The sequence below is a fragment of the Quercus lobata genome, chromosome 3 (assembly GCF_001633185.2).
Source record: "Quercus lobata isolate SW786 chromosome 3, ValleyOak3.0 Primary Assembly, whole genome shotgun sequence".
In the NCBI taxonomy this organism is placed as follows: domain Eukaryota; kingdom Viridiplantae; phylum Streptophyta; class Magnoliopsida; order Fagales; family Fagaceae; genus Quercus; species Quercus lobata.
In genome coordinates, this window is record NC_044906.1 from 53,052,378 (window position 1) to 53,076,583 (window position 24,206).

General features: G+C 33.5%; 2 protein-coding genes across 2 annotated transcripts; one reads left to right on the forward strand and one right to left on the reverse strand.

The window, feature by feature from the left end:
• Positions 1–7,714: 7,714 nt before the first annotated feature.
• LOC115981054 (F-box protein At3g07870-like) lies at positions 7,715–8,935 on the reverse strand. The gene has a single exon (XM_031103242.1). It carries the CDS (start codon positions 8,933–8,935, stop codon positions 7,715–7,717), a length of 1,221 nt encoding a protein of 406 aa, XP_030959102.1.
• Positions 8,936–14,363: 5,428 nt separating this feature from the next.
• Positions 14,364–17,700, forward strand: LOC115982215 (ribosomal RNA-processing protein 17-like). The gene is made up of 4 exons (XM_031104752.1): positions 14,364–14,553; positions 14,653–14,758; positions 16,662–16,785; positions 17,258–17,700. The coding sequence occupies exons 1-4, from the start codon at positions 14,438–14,440 to the stop codon at positions 17,509–17,511; spliced, it is 600 nt and encodes a 199-aa protein (XP_030960612.1). The 5' UTR covers positions 14,364–14,437; the 3' UTR covers positions 17,512–17,700.
• Positions 17,701–24,206: the final 6,506 nt, after the last annotated feature.

Here is a 24,206-nt window from a genome sequence, read left to right on the forward strand (position 1 = left end):
TATCTCTACCTTCATATTCTTCTTGTTCTTAAGAACAAGAATCCAATATAATTAGGCTTTCCACATAATTATCCAAATAGAAACAACTTGATACGCCATTGATTTGAAGATACCATATTTTTCTTCGATTGTATGGTTCGCACAAAGACAAGTCTCTTCTGCAAGATGGACGTCTAGCTATGTGGCGTAGTTACTAGAACTTCACCATTTTTCTTGAAACCTATCACCCTTCCTAATCTTTCACCAAGATCAATAACGTATAGCTTAGTCCAAGATTCCACAACCCCATACTCTTTCATCACCCACACATCATGCTTTTTTCCTAGCCAAACATAGTGTTGAAAATAAAGGAAAGATATTACCTGATTTTTCCTTGGAATTACACAATATGATTTTACCAAAAGAGGTGGCAGAGATGAGGCGTGGACAAAATCACTATCTTGGGACAAATCGTGCCATCTACGGTATATCCGATGTAGTTAGACAAATAATTTATGCACGCTGTCCCCATGATACAATAACCCATCCACCTTTGCTGATTATCCTTGCGAGCCTACACTACTTGTAGGATATAAGCTCTCTATAGTACTTTCTTTTCCCAGAAAATTTAGTAAAAGATATATTTTGTGAATAGTAAGAAGTAGTAGATGGTAAGTGTTTAGAACAATAATAAAAATTGTTTTTGAAAGTCTGCAGCTTTTGTAATTCAAAAATAATGTGTCTTAGAAACTTTTATTTCTTTCCATATATATAAAGCTGGACATGTAGCTTGTCCTTCGCCAAAGAATAAAAACATCTGCTAATGTTAAATGGTCATAAAGTGGTTCAGATTAATATATAATCAAAAGGTTTCTTTATATATATATATATATATATATATAATAGTTTTTTGCCAGCGTATATATGTTAAGGCAAGTTAATAGCCAAAATCAAGTTTGTCTTTTAGCGTCATAATGCCATTGAAAATAAAATAACAGCCCATAACATGGTTGGCTTTTAGATATCAATTAATATTATCTTTTGAAACTTTGACTATACACAATAATTACAACCAAGAATGGAAAGCAAGTTGTAATGCTATAAACTATCAACAGTAAATTATATAGAGCAAGACTTAGGTGCAAGACTTAGGTGCAAGACTTAGGTATAGTACTTAGGTGCTGTTCCTTAAGTTTCTCTTTTAAGATTCTGCCATATGGATTTTTTCTCATAGAATGAAAGTATATTTTTTAGTTAAGTAGTCACATGACTGAATTTTAAAAGGGGAACTTAAGGAATAACACTTAAGATACTGTACGTAAGTTTTGTCCAATTATATAAATGTATAGTTGTATAATTTTTATGATACTTTCCATCTATAACATTACTATTAAATATATTAAAAGAAATATTTTAAAGCAAAAGTTTATAAAGGAAAGTTTACTAAAAACTGTCAATATATGGAATTAAAAATCACATTGATTTTCAGGAATTTTCCTAACTAAAACCATTGACAATAGCTATTCAAATTTTGAATTATATTTGAATTTCAAAATTTAGCAATCAATATATCTGACATTAAGGGGTAATTGATATCATCAATTTACATAAATGAGTATTAAAATAAGGTGTAAATGCACTTTTAGTCCCTATATTTTGGGGTCATTTCTATTTTGGTCGTTACATTTTCATTTTATCACTTTTAGTCCCTAAACTAATTAATGCGTGACATTTAAGTCCTTACGGTCACCCAACTAACAGAAAAAACTGACGTGGCTGATAGCACATTAAAATAATAATTAAAAAATCTATTTGACATTAAAAAATATCACGTCAGCATCTAAATTAATTTTAATTAAATAAAAAAATTAAAATCAAAATTAAAAACAAAAAATTACAGATCTAAGAACAAGAACTTGTTCTTCAATGTTCTTTTTAAATTAAGAAATAAACCCAGCAATGACATCAAACCCAGAATCAAAGAGCAAAACCTAGAATCAAAGAGCATGAACATCAAACCTACAGGAAAAAAAAAAAACATGAACATCACCAAATCAAAGAGCATCAACAAGAGCAAACACAGGAAAACCCACACGAAACCACAACCAAACCAAACCATCCAAAGAATAGAAACCCAGCAAAGCACCCAACTCATCCACTCCCAAACCAAACCATAATCAAATAAATTTCAAATACCATAACAAGTTAATAACTTAAAAAACAAAAAAGAAATTTCAAAATGCGAAATTCCTAGCAAACGCTAAAACCAAATCTCCAGCAAACCCCAAACCCCAAATGTTTAGAAACGATCACCGATCAGACCAACAACAACAACAAACCTTGCAATCCCAACCAACGAACCCAGTCAAACCCAACACCCACCAACAAGCTCCCTTCCACCGAGACGGAACCGAACCAAGATTCCTATCGAAAAAGCTACGTCACTCTGGCTAGATTTCGGTATCAAGAAGACCGATAATGACATTGGAGTCCTAATCGGAATCGAACTAGAGATCGCGCTAGTTCCTGAGGCCGAGAAACTGAGGAGACCGAGTGGTGTGAAGCTCGCGACGGTGGTCCTTGAACACGGCGATGACTAAGGGGTTTTTGCCGATCATATTGGCTTCGCTTTGCGTCAGAAAGGCAGAGAAGCCATTTCTTTCTCTAAACCCAGATCCGATCAAACCTAGTCAAACCCACCAACGATCACTGATCAAAGCTGAAGAGAAAGGCCAGATCCCAGCAAACCCAGTCGAACCCAGCACCTACCATCTGTTTCTCTAAACCCAGATCCAAAGAGAAAGCCGAAAGAGAGATAGAGATAGAGATTTTGATCTGAGAGAGAGAGAGAGCTTTAGATGAAAGAGAGCTTCATTTTAGACGAGAGAGAGATTTAGTAAGTTGAATCTAGTGGATGAGCAATGACCAAAATGTTTTTTATTTGGATTTCAAATAAAGGAAAATGTCGTTGCTGGGTTTGCTCTTTGATTCTGGGTTTGATGTCGTTGTTGGCTTTGATGTCGTTGCTGGGTTTGATGTTTTAGATGCTGACATGGGTTTTTTAATGTTAAAATAGATTTTTTAATTATTATTTTAATGTGCCATCAACCACGTTAGCTTTTTCAGTTAGTTAGGTGACGGTAAGGATTTAAATGTCATGCATTAATTGGTTTAGGGACTAAAAGTGGTAAAATGAAAATGTAAGGACCAAAATAGAAATGACCCCAAAATATAGGGACTAAAAGTGCATTTATATTTTTTATAAAAATATCCAACACATAGTAGCCGTCAAACTGCCCTGCCTCCACCCCTTCGTATAAAGCAAGCAATCCATTAAGCATCCTAATATTTATCCCCATTAATGAATCTCGATCATTTTTTTCTATTTCTAAAACCTTAGGCTTCGTTTGGGAGTTCATAAGAGAATAGAATATAATGGAATGATCATAAGGGAATGGAAAGGAATGGAATATATTTAAGTAAAGGAAAGGAATGGAAAGGAATGGAATAGAATAGAATTAAGTAACCTTGATTTGATGTTTTAAAATAAAGGAATGGAAATGAATGAAAATGAATGGAATGTAAGTAATCTTGTTTGAGAGCAACATAGAAGGAATGAAATGAAATTATTTTATGACAATATTATCATTAGACCCCTATTTTAAAATAAAGGGTTAAATATATAGAGGTATTTTGAGAGTTTTAGTAAAAAAATTATTAAATCTAATACTATTCCCTCCAATTCCTCTCTATTTTGGAGGGATTTTGGAGGGAATGAAAATTTGAGGTTTTAAGATAATAGAGAGGAATGAGTATTCCCTCCTGCTCATTCCATTCTCTCCCACTTAAACTCCCAAACAAGGGAATGTTCCATTCCCTTCATTAAAACTCTCAAACAAGAGAAGGGAAGAATATTATAAAATTATTATTTCCATTCCATTCTCTCCTCTCAAATGAGGCCTTAGGCACAGGCACTTCATGAAAAACATTCTCATCACCCAAATTGAAAGACAAAATAAAATTGTGATAAGCATGCTACTCGAGGTTTTGACTCTTCTTAGCAGCAAGCTAGTGCAATGCCTCATTCATAGAAACTGAGACACTCTCGTGTTGAACAAAAAAGTGAGCACTTGTTGAGAAAGTAAGGTGACATTCACCATTATTAAGAGTATAATTATAAATCTCAACCACGGGCTCGTGTCCCTCCAAATATGTAATTCTCACTGCTTTGTATCCTTTAGTTGGGGCATGATATCCAAATCCATGACAATAAATATATCGCCTACTATGGAGATTTGGAAGTTGCATGGATCTATTAATAGAAGGGTTCCAAAGAATAAATTTTGTATTGTTAACCAGACAAATTAGTCCATTGACTGAACTGACTATTTTGAAGTTGGTCCATCCATGCTCATACGGACAGTGAAACTCAATGAAATCAGATAAGTCCAAGGCTGGATTGCTGTGCAAAGTTAAACGTTGTTTTCCGTCATAACCATGCCCAAATAGAAAATAGGGTGATGGGCGTTGGTTGCTGCGATCGAGGTGAGTGGTGGCAAAGCGAGAGTTAGAGATGAAAGAATACTATTTCTTGCAAACAGACCTGCATCTTAGCAATGACTTCACCGATAGTCTTACAAGAATTTCTTCAATTACCTCTAGGGACAAATAGTTCGACATGTTTTTTCCTTTGTTATGTGAAAGATGCTGCATTTTTTTTTTCCCTTTTTGGGAGAAGATGAGAGATGGTGCACATTAGGGTTAGTTTATATAGTCGGCTTAGCAAGAGTAGCATGTAATGTTTGGGTCTACAAAGTAAAACCCACCTCAAACTCTTATCATTTATTCATCTAAAAAAAAAAAAAAAAAAAACACTCTTATCATTTATATTTAGCTAAAACTTTAGTGGTGGCATAGCTTACCTCAAAGTCTTAAGGGTTGTTTGGTACCGGTATTTAAACAATAGTTTTCAATGTTGAGAAATGATATGTCCACAATATTTTTACAATAAATTTTAAGTAGTAGGTTGTTACTAATTGTTATTGTAAGGTTAAAAAAGTAATCTCAGTATTAACTTCAAATTTGAACCAATAACAACTAACTACCTATTATTTATTGTGAAAATATTGTAAAAATATTGTGGACGTAGTACTAGCGTTTAAAAGACAATAATACTTCTGACACGTATTTTTATAACACTCAAATACGTATTTCCATAATACTAAAAATTGAATAACGATACTAGAATTCTCCAACTAAGCGGGGCCTTAATTTTTATAGCCTATAAAAATCTCATTTAATTATTTTGGGCTAGACCAAATACACCATTACCAATACCCACCCAAGAAAACCCGAACCAGCCTATTAACCACAAACTCTGCAAAGAAAATCCACACAACAATCAACAGCTAGTGCTATAGCCTTAAGAAGCTGCAATGGTGGAAGAAATTGAAGAGGAGGTAGTCTAGCTTGCACGGCCCCAAGGCCGTCATATAAGGAAGAGGGCTCTCAAAAACAAAGATAGTCGGCAACAACGGTGGTAACAAAGTAGCTTCACTAGTGAGCTTTTCTTGAAGAAGGAATATTTTGTTATTCTTGTTCTCATACTATTGTTTTCAAAGCAAAATCGATTGTAATAATTAAGTAACATGTATATAATTTGTGAATCAAATAATTCTCGTGAAGAAATTGGAGACTGAATTCTAGAACTAAAATCTGGTGTAGTTCTCTCACAAAGATTTGTCACACACTTAAGAATGAAACTTTCAGCCTAAGTAATCCCGATGTATCTTCCACAACATGTCAAAGCAATGTCTCATGGTCTGATTTCTAGCGAAATTAAAACAATCTCATGGTCTGATTTCTTGCGAAATTAAATAATTTTAACAACATACTATGATAACTGGTTCCATTGGTTTATTTTTCTTAAAAAATAAGTATAATTGTTACCTTCTCGTCTGAAACATTTAACAAACAGAGAAGAAAATAAGGAATCTTAATAATAGGCATGGATAATGCCCAAATCAACAATGCAATTGGGTTCAAATATAAAAGCAGTACCGATAAAGAGCACTAATAAATTTAACAAAAAAAAATTATAAAAAAAATTATTAAATAAAATAACTCTGGTTTTTACTTGTAACCTCTGTAGTCCTTAACCATAGACATAGTTAACCTTTTTTCTTTTTTTTTTTGAGAAGCAAGATATAGTTAACTTACTTCACCATTGTAAATAAATGAAGATATAATATACAATATTGTTCAACCGTACCAAAAGGTACGAAGCTATTTTGCATATTTATACGTCAACGTGAATTTCAAATTACAACAGAACAGTTATTGTACAGATTATAGAATTTAAATTCAACAAAAAAGAAAAAAAAAAATTTCAACAGATATAATGTATAGGATTTAGCTTCAGTACGTGATCTTATGACTTATCTCTTCCACTTGAATGTGATTATAATCCTTTGATCCTTGAGTTTAGTGGCTGCACATTATCTCTTGGTCACTGATCATTATCTTTATTTGTACCATGCCTTGGCCCCTCAAGATCAACGTCCGTTGTACTTGATCCAAAGCAAGGCAAATCAGGTTGAAGAAATATTGTAAGCCGGACAATGATTTCTCTAATCTTGCAAATTGAGTTTCAATTATTGGTTATAGAAATCCTTGTACAATCCTCTATCACCTCCAACCTTCTTGACCTCCTCAATGATGGCATCAACTCAAAAGTCTTGATGATAATGGTCAAGGGCTCCTTCATGCCTTCCCTTGATTATAATACATTAGGGGTTTGAAACAAGCCGGGTCTAAAATTAATAGAACAATGGTATGTTTGAAAATGAGGAAACCATAGTTTTTGTTTTTGTTTATTTATTTAATCTAGAAAACATATTTGCTTGTTAAATCATTTGCGTTTTTGAAGTCTCACAAATAAAAGCAGGTAACACTACTCAAGTACTTGTCACTTGATATTTTGATATAATGGAGTTTAATCTTAGGTTAATTATCTTTATGAGAGTTTAAACTCTTTAGAGAAGATGGTTACTTGGCAAATTCACAATTTTTAGGACTCAAATTTTGAAAACATACATGATTTGAAATCGATGGTCATAAAAAGTTGTGCATTTTCTATCTTTCGTTTAACTTACGGTTTACCCAAAGTTTGAATAGATGTAAAAAATAAATAAATAAATAAATACCTATGAAATAGGTTTAGGTTTTATTTCCCTTCAAGATAGGGAGACAGGTCTAGTTTGAATGGATGATCACACGGAAAATTGACATATAGTGCTTTAGTATGTGTTTGGAAACATCTTATTTAACTTTTTATTGAAAATGTATTAAAATATATTTGTACTTTGAAAAAGTTAGGTTTTAAAAAATTGTACATGAAAGCTCAAAAGCAAAAAACTAGCTTATAAGTTGTACCAAAACCACACTTACTATGTAAAGAATTCTTTATTGGATTGGTTACTTGCTTTATGAAACCAATCATTCACCTCTTTACCTGTATACTCCTTGTGTACTAAAGTGTCCATTTTTGATATCAATAAAACTTATTACTTATCAAAAAGGGAAAAAAAAACTTTAACAATATAAAATAAGTAACTGTAAAAATAAAAATAAAATTTATGAAGCATATCATGCATTTGTGGGTACAACACTGACCAAAAGTTCAAGACCTCTATAGTGTTGTTTTATGGATTTTCAAGGCACATACAAAACTGTTTTAAGGTATCCGGGCCACCTTCATATTCTTCTTGTTCTGGTTTTTTCTTGATCTTTTTATGATAACTCTTGCTCTTTTAACATCCAATAGAACTAGGCTTTCCACGTAATTATCCAAATAGAAACAACCTGTATTGATTTGAAGATTCCATATTTTTCTTTGACTGTATGGTTCGTATAAAGACAAGTCGTTTTTGCAAGATGGATATCTATCTGGAAAAGTTACAAGAACTTCACCATTTTTCTTGAAACCTATCACCCTTCCCCATCTCTCTTTCTTGAAACCTATCACCCTTCCCAATCTTTCACTCATATTAATAACGTATAGCTTAGTCCAAGATTCCACAACTCCATACTCTTTCATCACCCACACATCATGCTTTTTTGCCAACTGCGGTGAACGCACCCCTCCGTGTAGAGCAAGTAATCCGTTAAGCATGGCAATATTTTTTCCCACTATTGATGAATAATATTGAATAATTTGATAATTTTCTATTTCTAAAACCTTAGGCACAGGCACTTCATAAAAAACAGTTTCATCACCCAAATTAGAAGACATAATCAAATTGTACCTGAGGTTTTGCTTCCGATTAACAAGCCAATGCAATGCCCCATTCATAAAAACTGAGGCAGTATCTGGTCGAAGAATAAAAGGAGCACTTGGTGAGAAAGTCAAAAGGCGACATTCACCATTATTAAAACTATAAATCTCAGCCACAAGAGGAGTATCCTCGCCCCCCTCCGGATACCTAATTCTCACCACTTTGTACTCGTTAGTTGGGGCGTGATATCCAAAGCCATGGCAACAAATATATAGTGTACGACGGAGATCTGGAAGTTTCACGTATCTATTAATAGAAGGGTTCCAAAGGATAAAATTTCCACTATTTGCAACCAGACAAATTAGTCCATTGACTGAACCGACTATTTTGAAGTTGGCATATCTATCCTCATATGGAGTGTGGAACTCAGGGAAATCTGATGAGTCTATGGCTGGATTGCCATGCAAACTAAAACGTAGATTTCCGCGGCATCCACGTTGATCAAATAGAAAATAGGGTGATGGGCGTTGGTTGCTGCGAGCGAGGTGAGCGGTGGCAAAGCGAGAGTTAGAGATGAGAGAGTACCATGTCTTGCAAACGGACCTGAATCGCATCAATGACTTCGCCGGTTGTCTTACAAGAATTTCTTCAATTATCTCTACTGGCAAATAGTTTGACATGTTTTTTCCTTTGTTTCTCTGCGTCTGAGAATATGAGAGACGCTGCATTTTTTTTTTTTTTTTGGGAGAAGACGAGAGATGCTGCATATTAATTAGGGTTAGTGTTGTGTTACAGTTTATATATGTGTAATAAGTCGGCTTAGCAAGAGTAGCACGTAATTTTTGGGTCTACAAAGTAAAACCCGCCTCAAACTTATCATTTATATTGGGCTAACAGTACTTTAGCTCAGAGTCTTAGTTTCTGTAGCATATACAAAACCCATTTAATTATTTTGGGCTGGACCAAATTCACCATAACCAAACCCACTTAAGAAAACCCGAACCACAAACTCTGCAAAGTAAAAACCTCACATCAATCAACAGCTAGCGCTATAGCCTTGAGAGGCTGCAATGGTGGAAGAAATTGAATGTGACTGTAATCCTTTGTTCATTGAGTTTGGTGGCTGTACGCTATATCTTGGTCACTGATCATTATCTTTATTTGTAACACGCCCCGGCGCCTCAAGATCAACATCCGTTTATATAACTTGATCCAATTCCAAATCAAGGCAAACCGGGTTGAAGAAATATTGTAAGCCGGACAATGATGTCTCTAATTTTGCAAATCGAGTTTCAATTACTGGTTATAGAAATCCTTGTATAATCCGCTATCCCCTCCATCCTTCTTGACCTCCTCAATGATGGCATCAACTCAAAAATCTTGATGACAATGGTCAAGGGCTCCTTCATGCCTTCCCTTTTGTTTTTTTTGTTTTTTTTTTTTTGGTTGGGGGTGGGGGGGATTTAGACAAGCTAGGTCTAAAATTAATAGAACAATGGTATGTTTGAAAATGGAGAAACCATAGTTTTTGTTTTTGTTTATTTAATTTATAAAATGCACTTGCATGTTAAATCATTTGCGTCTATGGTGTCTCGCAAATAAAAGCAGGTAATATTTGGATTTTGTAATAGCTTGTCATTTAATTTTTATTGTGAATGTTGTGCCAGTAGCTCTACTTGAGTAGTCATCACTTGATATCTATATGTATGTATATATATATATATATATATATATATATAAGAGGATTCCCCTCTTTTAATAGACTTTTATGTGGTTCAAAAATATTTTTATTAATGAATGGTAACTTTATTTTAAAATAAGGTTATAAATGTCAAATAAAAAATTTCATTTTTAATTCAAAAAGAGGATTCCTAAAATTTAGAATTTTTTTTCCTTTCACATTCAAAAAAGAAATTACAATTACTACTTATCTCTAAAGTTTATCATTTTATTTGTTTGAAAAAAAAAATTCTAAGTCATAATAGATGTAAATTATTAACCTTCACTAAAAAAAAAATACAAGAGCCTCTGAGCACACGTGTGAGCTCATGCTCAGAAGCTAGTTTTGATATTATAGAGTTTAATCTTAGGTAAACTATTTTTATGAGAGTTTGTCTCTTTAGAGAAGATGGTCACTTGGCACAACCACAATTTTTAGGACTCAAATTTTGAAAATATACATGATTTTCCTCCTTGAGGATCTGCGTTTTGAAAACTAATTATTTGGTAAATTGTAATTTGGAGTAACTTCATCATTTGAAATTGATGGTCATCAAAAGCTGTGCATTTTCTATCTTCCATTTAATTTATGGGTGTACCAAAAGTTTGAATAGATGTAGAAAAAAATTTATATGGAACAAGTTTAGGTTTTATTTCCCTTTGAGATAGAGAGATAGGTTAGTTTGAATAGATGGCCACACGGAAAATGGAAATATACTGTTTAATGTGTATTTGGGAACATCTTATTTAGTTTTTTGTTGAAAGTGCGCTAAAAAATACTTGCACTTTGAAAAAGTGGAAAAATGTAAATAAAAATTAGGTTTTAAAAAATTGTACATAAAAACTAAAAAAAAAAAAAAAAAACTAGCTTATAAGCTATACCCAAACCACATTTACTATGTAAAGAGTCCTTCAACAATATTATACAATTAAAATTAAAATTTATGGAGCATATCATGCATTTGTGGGTACAACACTGACAAAAAGTTCACGACCTCTATAGTGTTGAATCTCTAAGATGGATGTGTTTTATGGATTTTCAAGGCACATATGTTTTAAGGTATCCCGGCCACCTTCATATTCTTCTTGTTCTTTTTTTTTTTTTTTTGATAACTCTTGCTCTTTTAACTCCATCCGATAGAACTAGGCTTTCCACGTAATTATCTAAATAGAAACAACTTGTATCATTGATTTGAAAATTCCATATTTTTCTTTGACTGTATGATTCGTATAAAGACAAGTCGCTTCTGCAAGATGGATATCTATTTGGAAAAGTTACAAAAACTTCACCATTTTTCTTGAAACCTATCACCTTTCCCAATCTTTCACTAAGATCAATAACGAATAGCTTAGTCCAAGATTCTACAACTCCATACTCTTTCATCACCCACACATCATGCTTTTTTGCCAGCCAATCCTTGCCGCGGTCAAACTCCTGCGGCTCCACCCCTCCGCATAGAGCAAGTAATCCATTGAGCATCGCAATATTTTTTTCCGTTAATGATGAATAATATTGATAATTTTTTTCTATTTCTAAAACCTTAGGCACAGGCACTTCATTAAAAAAAGTAGTCTCATCACCCAAATTGAAAGACATAATCAAATTGTACCTGGGGTTTTGCGTCTCCTAACAAGCCAGTGCAATGCCCCGTTCATAAAAACCGAGGCAGTATTTTAATGTCGAAGAATAAAAGGAGCACTTGGTGAGAAAGTCAAAAGGCGACATTCACCATTATTAAAACTATAAATCTCAGCCACAAGAGTATCCTCGTCCCCTTCCGAATACCTAATTCTCACCACTTTGTACTCGTTAGTTGGGGCGTGATATCCAAAGCCATGGCAACAAAATATATCGTGTACGATGGAGATCTGGAAGTTGCACGTATCTAATAGAAGGGTTCCAAAGAATAAAATTTCCACTATCAACCAGACAAATTATTCCATTGACCGAACCGACTATTTTGAAGTTGGCATATCTATCCTCATATGGAGGGTGGAACTCATTGAAATCTGATGAGTCTATGGCTGGATTGCTATGCAAACTAAAACGTTGTATTCATTGCTAAGAATACAAAATACAATTGGGGAAATCTTCCTTACACACAGCCAACAAGTCTGGAGGAAGATTATCCTTATTGAAGCAAAAAGACATCCTAGAGTCTAAAGCAGCCCTAGCTGCATGGTGCGCAGCACCATTGCAGGATCTAGGGACCCAAACGAAAGAAAAGGAAACAAATAAACAGCTAAACAGCAAATATCAGAGATGGCGTCGAGTATAGCCCAAGGAACTTCGGATTCCGCAGCGTTGATGGCGTCGAAGGCATCCCCTTCGAATAAAAGATGGGCGTTGGTTGCTGCGAGCGAGGTGAGCAGTGGCAAAGCGAGAGATGACAGAGTCCCATGTCTTGCAAACGGACCTGAATCGCCTCAATGACTTCGCCGGTTGTCTTACAAGAATTTCTTCAATCATCTCTACTGGCAAATAGTTTGACATGTTTTTTCCTTTGTTTCTCTGCGTCTGAGAATATGAGAGACGCTGCATTTTTTTTTTTTTTTTTGGTTGGAGAAGACGAGAGATGCAGCATATTAGTTAGGGTTAGTGTTGTGTTTCAGTTTATATATGTGTAATAAGTCGGCTTAGCAAGAGTAGCACGTAATCTTTGGGTCTACAAAGTAAAACCCGCCTCAAACTTATCATTTATATTGGGCTAAAAGTACTTTAGCTCATAGTCTTAGTTTCTATAGCCTATACAAAACCCATTTAATTATTTTGGGCTGGACCAAATTCACCAAAACCAAACCCACTTAAGAAAACCCGAACCACAAACTCTGCAAAGTAAAAACCTCACATCAATCAACAGCTAGCGCGACAGCCTTGAGAAGCTGCAATGGTGGAAGAAATTGAATGTGACTGTAATCCTTTGTTCATCGAGTTTGGTGGCTGTACATTATATCTTGGTCACCGATCATTATCTTTATTTGTAACACGCCCCGGCCCCTCAAGATCAACGTCCGTTTATATAGCTTGATCCAATTCCAAATCAAGGCAAACCGGGTTGAAGAAATATTGTAAGCCGGACAATGATGTCTCTAATTTTTCAAATCGAGTAGTTTCAATTACCTGGTTATAGAAATCCTTGTACAATCCGCTATCCCCTCCATCCTTCTTGACCTCATCAATGATGGCATCAACTCAAAAGTCTTGATGACAATGGTCAAGGGCTCCTTCATGCCTTCCATTTTAAATTAATAGAACAATGGTATGTTTGAAAATGAAGAAACCATAGCTTGTCATTTAATTTTTGTTGAGAATCTTGTGCAAGTAGCTCTACTTGGGTAGTCCTCACTTGATATCTATCTATACTCTATATATATAGTATAAGAGGATTCCCCCTCTTTTAACTAGATTGTTATGTAGTTCAAAAATAATTTTATTAATAAATAATAACTTCATTTTAAATAAGGTTATAAATGTCAAATAACAAATTTTATTTTGAATTTATAAAGAGAATAGATGTAAAATAAAAAAAAAAAATCACATTATTTGAAATTTGGAGTAACAAATTTCATTTTAAATAAGGTTGTAATTTGGAGTAAATTCATTATTTGAAATTGATGGTCATCACATTTTCTATCTTCCATTTAATTTACAGGTGTACCAAAAGTTTGAATAGATGTTAAAAAAAAAAAAAAATCATATGGAATAGGTTTAGGTTTTATTTCCCTTCAAAATAGGGAGATAGGTCTAGTTTGAACCATGGCCACACAAAAAATGGACATATAATGCTTTATTGTGTGTTTGGAAATATCTTATTTAGTTTTTTTGTTGAAAGTACGCTAAAGTATACTTGTACCTTGAAAGTGAAAAAATGAAAATAAAAATTATGTTTTAAAAACCTATACATAAAAAAAAAATTAAAAAAAAAAAAAAAAGAGAAAAAAGAAAAAAGACTAGCTTATAAGCTGTACCCAAACCATAGTTTCTTGGAGTTTTGACTCTTCTCAGCAAGCCAGTGCAATGCCCCATTCATAGAAACCGAGACAGACGCTTCTTGAACAATATCAAGTTTAGCACTTGATGGGAAAGTAAAACAGTGCCATTCACCATTATTAAAAGTGTAAATATCAGCCACACTAGTATCCTCCCGCAAACACGTAATTCTCACAACTTTGTACTCATTAGTCGGGGCGTGAGTGATTTCCAAATCCATGGCGTTGATCGCAATAAATATATGTTGGAAGGTGGAGCTTTGGGGTACTCTTTATCATTTATATTGGGCTAAAACTGTAGCTCAAAGTCTAAGTTTCTATAGCCCATACAAAACCCAATTAATTTTTTTGGGCTGGACCAAAATTCACCATAACCAAACCCACTTAAGAAAACCCGAACCACAAACTCTGCAAAGTAAAAAAACCACACAAACATTCAACAGCTAGCGGCGCTATAGCCTTGAGAAGCTGCAATGGTGGAAGAAATTGAAGAGGCAGTCGAGCTCGCACGGCCTCAAGGCCGTCATATAAGGAAGAGGGCTCTCAAAAACAAAGCTCTCTCCGTCAAATTCAACGAGAAGGATCTCAGGTAACTATATAAAGTTACACTCTCTCTCACAGTAATAATCCGTGGAACCAAACCCTAATATTGTTATGATTAAATTGTTATTTTTTTGGTATGAGAAAGGGACTATGTGACTGGGTTTCACAAGAGGAAGAAGAAAAGGAGAAAGGAAGCTAATAAGCAGCAAGAGGAGGCTCAAAGGCGAAAGCGTATTGAGCTGCGCAAAAAGGTTTTTCTCATTTAGTATTTTTTTTCCTCTCTACTTAGTTAGATACTTATCATGTATTTTTGGAAGTGAGATATGTATGAATATTTAAGAATTTGGACAATGAGCCAATGTGTGTGTGTGTGTGTGTGAATGAATGTTTGGGATGTTAGGAAGCAAAATATATTCATAAAATGTGGAAATTCGATGAAAAGAAGAGGAAGAGTTGCTTGAGATGGTTTGTGCATGTTGAGAGGAGAGTGATTAATGCATTGGTGTGAAAGATTGAGTTAATTCAATTAAGGGAAGGATAAAAGGTAGAGGAAGACGAAAAATAATATTAATAGAAGTAGTAAAGAAGAACGTGTCAGTTAACGAAGTGACATAGGTTATGACTTTGGATATAATAGAATGACGGAAAAGGATATATGTGGCTGGCCATGACTAGTTTGTTAAGGACCTATAAGGCTATAACAGAATCTAAAATTTTGGACTAAGGCTGAGTTGTTGTTGTTGCCAATAGTTTCATACAAAAGTGGTTCAAATTTTTGGTAGCTTAAGAAATTTCTACATTATTTTGGTATAAATATGTGTGTGTATATATAATTGTGATACCCCAATTTGATTGATTGTGTGATGTGTGTGGATGTGTAATGAGTCCCACTTTGGGTATTTACTGGGTTGAACTGGGTTTTATTAATAACTACAAGGAGCCTCAATTGCGACTAGTCCTTTTGAGGTATAGCGCAAATGTGGCTAGCGCTTTTCTTTGGGTTGTTACATATGGTATCAGAGCCGGCCCGATAATCCCGTGTGGGCTCGGAGACACTACCCCATAAAGTGGGTCCTAACGAGGACGTTAGGGATTTAAGTGGGGGAGATTGTGATACCCCAATTTGATTGATTGTGTGATGTGTGTGGATGTGTGATGAGTCCCACATCGGGTATTTACTAGGTTGAACTGGGCTTTATTAACAACTACAAGGAGCCTCAATTGTGACTAGTCCTTTTGAGGTATAGCGCAGATGTGGCTAGCGCTTTTCCTTGGGTTGTTACAATAATGATATGCCTTTTTGATATATAATGCACTAACTCAAGGTTGGGGTAGCACAATTGACCTGTAGACTGTGTCTTGTGAAGCCAGAGGTCACTAGTTTGAATCTAACCATCTCCCTCTCGTTGAGGCCAAACCTCACTTATCAAAAAATGTAACTCATTACTTATCAAAAAAAAAAAAGTAACTCATTGTCAATCAAATGTCCAATTATTTCCTTACTTTTTTAGCCATAAACTTTTAATACCACCATCTAGCTGTTTTTGCTAGGGAGATTGAATTTAAATTGAGCTCCTTACGTAGGGGTTGTATGTGTCGATTGTAAGATTTTCATCCATAAATAAAGCAATAGATGCATTGAGAATTAAAGGAATATGAAGGTTGAGAATTTGATATAGGCAGAGTCAAAATATGCAACCCACTCACAAGACCTAACTTTATGCCTGGCCCCCTTTTTTTTTTTTTTGGGAAACCATTGCCAAATTACTGTTAATAAATAAAATAAGTTGGTAGAGTATAAAGCCAAAGTACTCTTCTTCACAAGCTCTCGTGCTTCTTGCAACTGCTCAAGTTATTTGGGGGAACCCTGAATTCAAGGGGCTTCCATGGGGACATTTTTGTGTAAAAGATCCTAAGAGGAATAGAGGATCATAGATGGAAGATGGTAGAGGTTGAGAGAAGTTGTGACAGATTAGTGTGGCAGTCTTACCTGCTAATGTCCATGCTCCTTGCCATGGTTTTTAAGATTGACTTGTATGCTGCTTTGAATCATATAGTTTTTTTAAATGTCTTTTTTCCCCCCTTTTCCCTCCCTTTTTCTCCTGGTAAGTTGGTTCTAATTGATGTATTTTTGCTACCTAACTAATTTGGCAGAGGAAATTGGAAAAAGAACTGGTTCTCTATGGTGGAGCTCCACCAGCCAATGATTCAGTGCCTGATGAAAATGATGAGGACGATGAAGAAGATGAAGAAACGGAGCCAATTGCATCTGTTTCTGGTATTTTTGAACTCTGCAATCAACTGACTGAATTCACACATATATATAAGCTAATTGCATATAATGCACTTGTGCATAGTTGGGTCCAGTATGTTTGGGTGGGCTACCAGGCATACCCCAATTATTCAATAATTCTCTTTTGATTTAGCAGCATCATTACAAATCTAAACAATATCTGTGATCACTTATCTGGGTTAAAATCTTAACATAATTCTTTCTTCTGATATTAGCAACAAAGCTAGCATTCAGGGGCACTTTAGAATTGGGAGAATTGCCTGCATTAATCTCATTGTTTGTGATTAATTTAATGCTAAGAGGGCTCAAAGGGTGGGACATGAATATTTCGATGACTCCTCTAATTCATCTCTTATTATAAAAGTTAAGAAATGTACCAGAGTATTATGTATGTAATCCAAGCTCATGTTTTTTTAATCATTTAATATTTGGGCTCGGTTTTGATAATTTTTTATAGGGATGACAACATATGACAATGGCAACATGAAAGTCACAGTAACAACATGTGAGATTTCTCGTGAAGAAGAAATCTTGCCAAGTGACAGAACAGAGGCAGCAGTGCCACGACCAGCTGGAGCTGATAAGAAGCACATTGTGCCTGTGACTAAGAAGAAAGCATTCAAGAGAGTTGCAAGAACAAAGTCACGATCAAAGCCTCAAAATAAAAGAGACAAAAAGAAGGGAAAGAACAAGAACAAAAAGATGCGTTAGCTCTCTGCCTGGATCAACCTGTTCTTCTCTATTGACTGATTATAAGTTTAGTGACTTGGCTGTGTAGAGTTTTTTTTTATTGGTTTCTAGGTTTTGTTATATGATAGCTGAGCCATTGACCTTGAGTTACACAATGTCTATCATTTGATTATTCTGAAAAGTGTTTAATTTATATCTTGTTTTTTTATCGTTTACTTTTACCTTAACTAAAAAATTAACTAGTCCTTAATTATAGCTGCCCCATGTCAACAAGAGAGTCTGCATTGGATTGAAGATTATGCTTAGTTGTTCATCCTATATCAAATGTATTTCAAAACACATTTCACAATTGCTGAGAAGACCAACAATTTGTTGTCAGTCATAGGTCTTGAATGAGCCTAAATAACAAATTATTGACACAGTAGTTATGACAATTATTGTGGTCGTACTTTGTAGCATTACTCTGTGTTGGATTTTGTATCTATTGAATTTATGCTTCTTGACCCTACATAAATTTGATTGCCAAGGCCTTGTGCATTATTAAGGGACGTTTCAGCTGAGAAACGCGTGCATTTGATATTTTGAAAGATTCCTTTTCTGTAGCGGTGTTTGGAGGTACATATATTATCCATCATCATTCATCTTAGAAGGGGATACAGCTTAGGTCCGGTGCATCAGTGCACAGGACCCATTATGATACGTGCACGACCAAAAACAGGATTCTGGATTTTACTATTTTGTGATCATTATTGTCATAATATTTTACAATCAAAACAAAGACTAGAAAAAGACTTTTATTGCCATTTTCCTGGTTTCACCTACAATGGGACAGAACGGGAAGCAACCTTTTGTTGTTATGTAATGATGCTAGATTAAGAGGGGTCAAATTCTTCTGTCTTGGGTCAGTACAGGAAGCCATGTTGTGTCGTAATGTGTCTCAGATTAGATACACACTGGGAATTTCAGAGTAATGGACCCCTTGCAGTTATGGCAGCTTAAATGTTTGTGTTAACGCTTTGTGCTATTATGGAAGTTTTGCATTAAGACATAAAAGTCCGTAAGAGCAGACATAATAGTTCTGCTGTGGTCTTTCAATTTCTGACAACAAAGTTTTGTGCCAGCAATTTTTGGCCAACTTATAAAGTAGTTGATCGAGATCGATTAAAAAAAAAAAAAAAGTTATAGGTTAATGTAAAAATAATTATCTTCTATTTACTATCGATTACTTCGCTCATTCTTGTTTGATTGCGGGCCTGGTCACCATTTCAATAAGTTATGACAAATATTGTGGTAGTAGAAGAATTTATTTCTAATCGCTCATTCGTGTTTGACGGCCTGGTCACGAGGACTAGTAATCTGTCTTGGTATTTTGAACGTGTCATGTTTTAATAGCATAACCTTTTATTGGAATGGCATGCAAGTTGCCACCCTTTGATTGATATATTTTTAAACTTTAGTATATATGTCATAAACTTTCAGGTTTCATCTAGGGAAAAAAAATAGTGGCATTTCAGTTTTGTGTTAGCAATTTCTTGCCAACAACTTATAATGTAGTCGATTTTGATAGGTAAAAAAAAAAAAAAAAAAAAAAGGTTACAAATTAATGTAAAAATAATTATTCTCTATTTATTATCGATCACTTAGATAACTTGTGACAAATATTGTGGTAGTAGAATAACCGATTTCTAATTACTCACAAGAACTAGCATGTTGCTTCGATAAGTTATGACAAATATTGTGATAGTAGAACTGATTTCTAATCGCTTACAAGAACTGGCACATTGAAAGTCTGTCATGGTATTTTGAAAGTATCATCATGTTTTTATAGCATAACCCTTAGATTGATATATATAAACTTTAGTATATATGTCATAAACTTTCAGGTTTCATTTAGGAAGAAAAAACAGTGGCACTGGTGCCGGACTGGTATGCTTTGCAACAACGTGTGGACTTTAATGCATTTTACATGTGTGTCTAAAATCTCTAGGTCTTGTCTTTTTCTCGTCTCTTTAGCTCTCCTTGAATAGAGCCAAGGGCTCATTAATTATTGTAGCATTTTTGTGCATAATGACTCATGGCCAATATCAGCTGTCAGTACTTTCAATTTACAAGGCTTTTCCTTACAGGAAAAAGAACAGTAAGGAATAGAACAAAAATAATTGAAGAGATATTCTATCCATTTTTTTTTTTTGTCTAGTAGTTTGGTATGAATGAATTGAATTATTAGGAGAGAATTTCACTTCTAAAACTCATTCTTTGGTATGAATGAATTGAATGAAAGAAAAACTCATCCTTTTTTTTAAGAAATAGTAGTGAATTACCGATTTTATTCATACCATAAAGAAGAAAATCATCAAAGGTGAATGATACATTAGTAAATTATATATTTCTTTTCTTTCAGTTCAAATTTGTTCGTATAATATAGAAAAAATACACCAAATTTTATTTTATTCATTTACGACCTAGTCATTTGATTATATTATAAACTCAAAAACATAAAGTCAATGTTAAGAATAAATTATATGCTCATTTGAACCATTCTTTTCTTAAAAGGGGAAGGCAAAAAGAGAATATGAGGCATAGTTTTCAATCAATTGTGCATTAACACCTTGGATAACTTGAGCAATTCACTTCCACCACTTTCTATGCTATGCTATGATAAATTCTTTTATGCTTTGATGGATGAATAAACTGCCCAAGAATCTTGAAAAGCGTCACACTTGTAAGAGGATAATATTAAAAAAACCATAAAAACCTAATATTGAAAGAAAAGTACAAGTGTTAATAGATATTGCTTTAATGTGTTCATGCAGTAGGAACATTAAGGGAATTTAACCAAAATCCCAACCTGTGAGAAACGAAAAAATAGAGAAAACACATGCCAAAGAAAGCAATCAAACGCACAAGATAATATTTACGTGGTTCAGCAATTTGCCTACATCCATGGAGTTGCAGAGATTTCACTATTATCAGGGAAAAGTACAAAAGTACGGCTACAAGATTTTTCTCTCTATATAAAACACGGCAACACCACCCCCAATTAAAACACCAAAGTTGGTTTCTATATAAAAACGGGCCCAAAATTTTTTTCTCGAGGGCGTTGCCCTCGGACCCCCAAGAGACTTGTCCATGAGCACTCCGGCTTGGGCCTATTGTCCCAAGTCTCCGCTCTATGGACTAAGCCTCAGTAAATCTTCCATTAAAAACCACGCAATATTATTCGAGTCAGGTCGGGTCGTCAAACCGGATCAAACAAAACTAGGCTCCACAAATCCCAACAGACTATTGTAGAGCCAAAACAGTTAAATAGAAAGAACGAAAAGTCCCCACTTTTATGCGTGAAGAAAAAAAAAATCAGCAATAGAGCAACACATGAGAGAGTGCACATGTTAGAGAAGGACATTGACCAACCCTTGAGGATGCACATAGCTAAAAAAAAATGGAAACATATGGTATATAACTGCGTTTTAATGGTATTATTTTTTTAGGACAGTATTTATTACACATTTATATGCATTCACACATCTGTTAAATAATATATTTGAAATCGTGAGTTAGACTCACAATTTTAGTGGCCAAAGTCTTGTAGTTGAATTAGCACCTCTCCATGCAGAAAGTGCTTGGGGGTCTAGGAGGGAAATGGTTCGAACTGTAAGAATAGCAGTATTTTGTAATTATTTATTAAAAAAAAAAAAAAACTCACAATTTTATTGTTATTAGACACTTGTACAGATGCCCATATGTGATACGTGTGTAATAAGTTTTTTCTTTTTTTAATATTAAATTTATAATTTCAGAAAAAATTAGGATACCGCGGAACACAAGACTTCTTTACTCTTCAAATCTTAATGATGTGGACTAATTAGGCTAGGACTTCTGGCAAAAAAAATGAAAAAGTAGGCTAAGACTTTTGTTCTTATCCCATACCGTGCTAATAAGGCCTACGTTCTTAAGTTAATAATGCTTGGATTTTTTGTTTTTTGCTTAGGTCATGAGTAGATATTTTTACATTAACGGGCGGTTTGAAATTCACTTGTTTTATTAAAATTGAAAATTTTTTATTGAAATTATTGTAAGTAAAAGTTAAAATTATTTGAAATAGTATAGTAAATCTTATAAATAATATCAAAAAATACAATAAGCTCATAAATAGTAATAAAAATAAATTAAATAATAAAATAAACTGACAAAATTAATCATGCCAAACACATTACATCACACCTTTTTTCTTTCTTTTGGATTTTCTTTTTATTTTTTTGGTGTAATAAAAAGAAAAACACACAGTGCACGCATAAACCTTTCTATCTTGTCACTTCGATGCTTCACCAACAAAATCATTGACTTGAATTCTAATTTAAGGCGTGTATTAGAATTAACTGATATTATTGACCCTTTAAAAAAAAAAAAAATCAAGAAATTCTCATTTTGGTCAGAAGACAAAGTAAATTCGAACTTTGTTTCCTTGTTTTTATTTGTCCCGTCCACAAGACATTTCTTTCTTGTTTATCTTTGTTCAATTTACTCTTTGCCGTGATTCAAATTCAAATTTTTTTTTTTTTTTTTTTTGGTGGAAAGCGGGAGGTTTTATTTATAACAAACTGAGTTCATACAACACCAACAATTCTACCTGGGGCACATAGCCGAGGTTCCCTCAGGCTAGTCACGTCCCTAATATATGATACATTAACAAAATTGGAACATTCGTTATACACAGTCATCAGATTCCGTTGGTGGATCCCCTACTTTGCCAAAGCATCGACATAGCCATTTGCCTCACGGTACACGTGTTACACGTGCACCTCCCATTCTTGATTCAAATTCAAAATTATTCTCCAACTTCTTAGCCAAAAAAAAATTGTTCTTCAACTATTACAATTTATGCTTGGAACAAAGTTTCTCTCCAAGTTTGAAGAGAAACCTTACAAATTTATCATATATCTTTATATTAAGTGTGAATTTTGAAAAACTAACTATTAGATTGCATATTCTTATTACATCTTTAATACTTACAAAGTTTCAAGAAGATCAAAAGTTAATTGTTTTGTCATCAAATAAATATTATAATTTCAAGTTTTTGTGATATAAAATTGTGTATAAAAAATAAGTTAATTGATTCGATAGTAAATAACATCTAAATAGAACGAAATTTGATATGCATGTTAAAAACATAAAGAACATGAAATTCAATGGTTAAATTTTCAAAATTCACGCAATATATATATATATATATATATATAAAGAAGTTCCACAACTCTTACCATAATTTTATTGGTGGGTGACTACTTACTATTTTTATTTGAATTTACTTTTTTTGTTTTTTAATCTAACATCCACAAAAGAACATATCAGTAGAGCGTTGGGTATGGGAATTATTGAGAAATTTTTTGCTTTTGTTTAAGTTTTTAAGCAAATGAACTAGTTTTAGCATTTATTTTGTTGTTGTAATAAACTAACTTTCAATTTTTTTTATAAAATATTTAACATAAAAATTACCAAAATTATATCTTATAATAAACTCTATACAAATAGGATACTAGAAATAAGCAAATTTCAAAGGTGCACAAGAATTGCGACATTAACTTTTATGGAAGATCATTAGATATTTTTAGAGTACATTGATGTGATGTACTCTTCTTTCACATTCATGACAAAGTCCCATAATAAATTTAATTAGTAAGAGAGTACATAATAATAAGACTAAACTCTACAAGAAAGTAGTGTAAAACTCAAGTTTTACACAATTCAATCCAATCATGTGACATTATAATATCAAATATTAAAAATAGGCACATCACATCTAATCAATTATAATACGTATTTGAAAACCCAACCCGTAAGTGTTGTATGATGTATTGAGTTTTAAGTAAAAAAATAAAAGTCATGTTAACGGATGCTCTTAAGGCAATTGTTAATAAACCATAATAAGAAAGTTTTTACATCACTTTCATGAAAATATAAAAAACTGTCTATAATATTTGTTATTTTATTATTCTCCCAGTAAAATGTTTCTAAAAATAGTTTCTAAATTAATATCCTTAAAGCATTGGTTAACATTTTCTAAAAACTAACGTTTTAATCTTTATGACAAAGTTTATCTCCAAACTAGTTTGGAGAGAAACCCTACAAACTCATCATATATATTTATATTAAGTGTGAATTTTGAAAATCTAACCGTTAGATTGCATGCTCTTATTACATCCTTAATGCTTACAAAATTTCAAGAAAATTAAAGATCAATTGTTATGTCATCAAATAAATATTATAATTACAAGTTTTTGTAATTTAAAGTTATATATAAAAAATAAGTTAATTAATCAAATAGTAAATAATATTCGATTTGAATGAAATTTGATATGCATGTTAAGAATATAAGGAACATTAAATTCAACGGTCAGATTTTCCAAATTCATACCCAATAAAGAAATATATGAAAAATTTTAAAAATTTCTCTTCAAACTAGTTTGGAAGGAAATTTTGTTCATCTTTTATTGAACTATGCAAAAAGATGAATTTTATTCCCTATCCTTGTCAAATTCAGACACGTACTCATCTCTATCCAAATCAATATAAGAAGCACACACACAACACAACCCTGTCCTCATCCACACACAACCACACCACCCCTGTCACCCCCACATGCCTAATCATTATAAAACATTGAATGAGATTCCCCCAAACCTCAAAAAAAAAAAAAAAAATCAAACGGCCCAGATCTC